The sequence below is a fragment of the Epinephelus moara genome, chromosome 4 (genome assembly GCF_006386435.1).
Source record: "Epinephelus moara isolate mb chromosome 4, YSFRI_EMoa_1.0, whole genome shotgun sequence".
In the NCBI taxonomy this organism is placed as follows: domain Eukaryota; kingdom Metazoa; phylum Chordata; class Actinopteri; order Perciformes; family Serranidae; genus Epinephelus; species Epinephelus moara.
This window is the reverse complement of record NC_065509.1, coordinates 19,558,439-19,564,218: the sequence shown is the minus strand read 5'-3', so window position 1 is coordinate 19,564,218 and position 5,780 is coordinate 19,558,439. Positions and strand designations below refer to the sequence as shown.

The following is a 5,780-nucleotide window of genomic DNA, read 5'->3' as shown; positions in this document are numbered from 1 at the left end:
GCTGCTGTTGCGGTGCGAGGCTCGTGCGCTCGACGTGAAGGGCCTCTCCAGTCTGGGAGTTGTAGTCCTTCAGAGGTCAGTGTCAGAACTACAAACACCAACACATGTTTACAAGACCGTCTTTTTTAAAAAAAAAAAATACTTTTTTTTTTAAATACAGTGTGAATTATATGTTATTCTATTTTTTATTATTAACAAATTTAAATTATTTATTATTCTTATTTTTTTCATCGGAGCTCATTTAGCTTATGTACAAGGCAGTTTTCATTTGAAGCCTGAGGAGAAATCGTTTGATTGATTGATAAACAGTGTTGGGGAGTGACAAGTCAACAGCGTTACGTAGCCTAATTAAATTACAATACAAATGTAACTGTAATCTCCTACATACTGAGGGGAAAAATGTAATTAAAGGGGAGCATCACCTAAATTGCAATATGTTTTTTTCCATAGCCTCAGGAGGTTCAATCAGTACTTGTGAACATGAGCTACTCTCTCTCAAAGCCAGAAACCAGGAGACATAAGTCTCAAATCTGTGATGTCATAGGGTATAAAGTCCCGAGCTGCTCCGTAAACAATGAATGGGGGCCTGGTTTTGTGGACCCACACATTTGTTTGTTTCTCGTTTTTAAAACCCTGCACATATTTGGGATATGGTGTTTTCATGAGCACAGAGAAATCCGGTTATTCATATTCCCTGTATACATGATAAATGCTATCCCTGTTACTGAATACTACATTCTATTTGCACAGGCGCAGTGATGTTTACAAGACAAACACATTTTTGTAACCGTTCATCTGACATCTCTCATCCTGGAACTGTTAATGTGACTGTGGCTTAAAATAAATCCACTTTTGCTTTTATCGGGTTTAGCGCTATTAAATGCCAACAGAGCATTGCAGAATTGACTCCCTCCGCCTGATCGCAAGCAATGGGAGACGAGAGCGACTTCACTTTCCTTTTTTGAGTTTCTCATGAACAGAATAATGTTTTATCCCAGTTTCTGTGAACAGAATGGTGTTTAAATGCTCAAACACATGAACAGGATACTCCAATAATCTGCTAATAAAGGGGTTATTCATGTACATGTGAATGCACCATCTAAAACATTTTTTTCCCAATTTATTGTCTATGGAGCAGCTCCAGACTTTGTACCCTATGGCATCACAAATTTGAGTTTTAGGATTCTAGCTTTTGGATTTAGGAGAAAGTTGTTCATGTTGACTTAAACATTCAGACTGTCTTAGACCATAGGAATAATATATATCAAATTTGAAAATGAGTGAGGTTCCCCTTTAAATTACATTCTTCTTATCAGAATATAGGTGATTACAAAGGGGTTACATCTGAATATTATTTTCTGTAAAAATTTTATATGTAAAACATAACTCTAATTCTATTGCCTTGTAGCTTTTCGCCCTGTAGGAGCGCCCTCTTTTGGCATAGCCTATTTCCAAACATTTTGAAGCTTTTTTTTGCCATGACCAAAACATTTCTTAGAAAAGTAATCAAAAAGTAATCTAATGTAATAAGTTGCATTACTGTGATGAAGTAATTGAATAAAATTAGTTACATTATTGCATTTTTAACAATGTTATAAGCAATCTGTAACTTATTATATTACAAATGTAACTCTCCAAACACTGTTGATACACGCAGAGGACCACGCTTCACATAGAAGAAGTACAGCGACAACCGCCAGATAAAAATGCCCTTGGCTCAAAGTAACCTGGCTGAATTTTTGGACAGGCTATGAGCTAATGCTAATCAAAGACATTACTGTAACAATAATGAATTAAATGAAAAGTTGTCAATTAAAAATGATCTAAATGACACAAGTGTCAGTTAAATTTCTTCTGTAAATTACTTTTTATCCACACCACACAGTGCTTCTGTATCCATCATTAACAGCCAGTGAGATGAGCAATGTTTGATCTGTCTAATGAGATGGAAATCTCCTCTCAGAATGATGTACGTGCAGAGCTTGACATTGGAATGCTAAATCTGTTTTAAGGGGGACATTTCCCTGGGTCCAACTTATATCTGAATTTAAGACATGGAGCCTGTGTGAGCATGACTCTGTGGACACAGGTGTGATGTTCAACGTATCCAAATGAGGAAATAAATCGGGTTACAGAGACAGGACAGCGATATAAGACATACAGTACACACAGTAGTTCTCTTTGCCCTTTTCAGTCTCTGCTCTCCATCCTTCCCGTCATTGTCTCATATTGATCTAAATAAAACAAGGGTGAAATTAAACTATTTCTCAAATTTACTGGTAATCCAGGGAACCCTCTCACCTCATGGTCCCTAGACCAGCCCCACTTTGGAAACATTGTGGTAATGCATGCTAAGGGCATGTTAGCTATTATCAATTGTGTCGAGTCTAATTTTTAATGCATTGCAAAAATTGTAGTACTATCCAGAGTCAATTTCTTAGTTTTACTGAATTTAAAAAGCTTTAAATGGGACACACACATCATCTAATGTGCTCAGGATTCATTAGAGGGTGTCAAACATATGGCCCTCGGGCCAGATCAGGCCCACTGGATGACTTTGCACATCTAACATTGATGCACTTGTGAAGAAATAGAGGTGCCAGGTTTCGGGAGCATGTAAAACAGCCAGTAGCCTACTTCATGTAAAATAGCATACAATTCTCTGAGAAAAAAAATAATGAATACTTTCTGTGGTCATATTTAAAGATATTGAACATGAGCAGCTTCAGTACAAAATAATCTGTATCAGACTTCTATCTTAAAACTATGCTGCAGGACTACTGCTAAAACCTTTGATTTGTAAATGGTTTGAAAGGCAGGGGATGACTTCACCTGCTTCCTCAATGACTAGCTTGGTGTGGTGATGACAGCATTACACAAGAGTTGAAATGTATGGGGAAAAAAAATGCACATGTACTGAGACGTATTGGTGAAATTGCACTTATTTTTCTGAGGGTATCTCAGGCTGTTCATCAGCTGTTTTATGAGTGGATAAAAGTTTTCAGAATATACTTCATTACACCTAAAGATAGGGACAAACTTGGAGGTGTTGATATTTGTAGGTTATTATGCAATGGTTTTACTGGTGCGGCCCACATCAGATCAAATTGTGCTGTATGTGGCCCTGCATTTTACGGTAAAATAAATATAGCAATTTCACTTTCAATTGTACGTTTTCTTTGTGTATTTTTTTTAAAAAAAATCAGCATTTCAGCATTTCGTGTGCCACCTTCTATTAATGAAAATAAAACAACCTATGGCAACCTGTATGCTTATTTATTGCTTATTGGAGATATCTTAAAAGATCTTGTCAGAATCATAGCACCATTAGGGATACTGAGGCCAAAACACAGGGCTCAGATTAAAACAGTTTCAAGTGTTTCCCCAACTGTGGTAGACTTGTCTTTCCTGGTGTGCCCCCTGGTGTCAGAACATGTCAATGATTCACTGAGGCCTTCCATTGTGGAGCAATCTTTAGCCAGTTACTATAATAAAAAAATCTATCTCAGGATTGACTGTCATCCTGAGCGTTAGCTTTTTTATCAGCCTCAATGAGATAGTCCTGGTCGGCATAGATAAGAAAGCCAGTGAAGGTGCTGTCTGTCCAGAAAGGGTCAAAGAAGAGTCCGTTCTGCTCTGAGTAGAAGATCTGCAGCCAGACCTGGTCTGACTGCTGCAGGTGGAGGACAGTAGAACCAGACGCTACATCATGATTCCCTGTGTTTGCATCAAATGTCTTGATCTTGTACTGTCCATTGTGGACCAGCCCAATGGCCAGGTGCTTATTTGCCAGAGTGATATCATATGTGAAATAATAGACCCCAGGGACAACACAGACAAACTTCCCGCTGCTGGCGTTGTAGTGATTCCCCTCGTTCAGCAGAATCCGGCTGAAGCGGATGGGCATCCGTTCTTTAGGGTAGCTCTTTGTCACAGCCACAGAGAAGGCTGACCGGGCCGCACTGCCACAACTACACCCTCCTGGAGCTCCTTGCTGGCCCGTGTCGCCTGGCTCTCCTTTTTGTCCTCGTTTTCCAGCTATACCCGGTATTCCTCGCGGCCCCTTCAGTCCTCGAGGTCCAGCTTTGCCGATGATACCTTCCCGCCCTTTCACACCTGGCTTGCCTTGGTTCCCTGTCCTCCCTGGATCACCTGACAAAATGATGACAGAATGCTTGTAATTTTAAAGCTTGGCAGGATAAGGACAAACGTTCAAAATATTAGCTCAGAAGAAATTCACATCGAAAGAAATGTAGAGTATATCACCCTACATTGCAACGTTACTTATATTTGGGGTCACCAGAATGGATGCATTACTGAAGGTGTGTACCAGGCACAGGCCCAGGGGCCCAAGGTGTCAGGGGCCCCTGGGCCTGTGCCTGTAAAATGCCAATCAAATTAACATGTATTGACCAGACCAGAGATTCAAAATGACCACAAAATACATAAAATGACTACAAATAGATGCAAAAAGAACAGTCCTGTCTCTTACTACAAAGAGACACAAAGCAACTAAAAGGAGATGCAAACAGCTGCAAAGAGACAGAGACTCACAATGATTAAGACAAGGGGCACACAACAGACTCAAAATGGCTACAAAGAGTCACAAGATGACTTCAAAGGGATGAAGAGCAACTTCAAAGAGACACCACTGACCAAAGAGACTCAAAACAACAACAGACTCAAAATAACTACAAAGAAGAAGAAGAAAATTACAAAGAGGAACAAAATGACTTCAGAGAGACACCGAGCAACTACAAAGAGACACAAAATGACCACAAAGAGGAACAAGGCAACTACAAAGAGACTCAAAACAACAACAGACTCAAAATGGCTACAAAGAGTCACAAAATGACTTCAAAGAGACACTGCGCAACTTCAAAGAGATGCTATTGACTTACAAGAGACAAAACGGCACTACAAAGAGACTCAGAACAACAACAGACTCAAAATGGCAACAAAGAGTCACAAAGAGACGAATAGCAACTTCAAAGAGACACTATTGACTTATAAGAGACAAAACACCACTACAAAGAGACTCAAAACAACAACAGACTCAAAATGGCAACAAAGAGTCACAAAGAGACAAATAGCAACTTCAAAGAGACACTATTGACTTATAAGAGACAAAACACCACTACAAAGAGACTCAAAACAACAACAGACTCAAAATGACTAAAAAAGAGTCACAAAATGACTTCAAAGACACAGAAAGCAACTACAAGGAGACTCAAAACAACAGACTCAAAATGACAACAAAGAGTCACAAAGAGACGAAAAGCAATTTCAAAGAGATACTATTGACTTACAAGAGACTAAAAGCCACTACAAAGAGACTCAAAACAACAACAGACTCAAAATGACTACAGAGTCACAAAATGACTTCAAAGACACAGAAAGCAACTACAAGGAGATTCAAAACGACTACAAAAAGGGGCAAAACAACCAGACATAAAAAAAACACAAAAATCTCAAAACTACAAAGAGATGTGTAACGACTACAAAGACAAAAAACGACAAAAAGAGGCTAAACAACTATTAAAGGACAACTTCGGTATTTTTCAACCTGGGCTCTATTTCCCCATGTGTATGTGTGCGTATGATTCATGGGTACCACTCGTTCTAAAATTGGTTCCGTATTGAGGCGCGAAACGAGCTAAAACGGTAATGGGGGCAAATGCGTCCCGTATAAAAGTGCTTTTTTTCGCCACTGACCGGTTCAGATCGCCAGTGCTATCTCTGTATATAGCATATTGTAGCGGCCCTGGGGCAGTGGTGAG

General features: G+C 39.4%; 1 protein-coding gene across 1 annotated transcript in view; it reads right to left on the bottom strand.

Annotated features, from left to right (window-relative positions):
* Positions 1-3,301: 3,301 nt before the first annotated feature.
* c1qtnf2 (C1q and TNF related 2) overlaps positions 3,302-5,780 on the bottom strand; it is a 5,228-nt gene continuing 2,749 nt past the window's right edge. Inside the window, exon 3 of the mRNA XM_050042951.1 lies at positions 3,302-4,152. Coding sequence (XP_049898908.1) covers positions 3,506-4,152 — 647 coding nt within the window. The 3' untranslated portion in view covers positions 3,302-3,505. The remainder of the gene's footprint in view (positions 4,153-5,780) is intronic.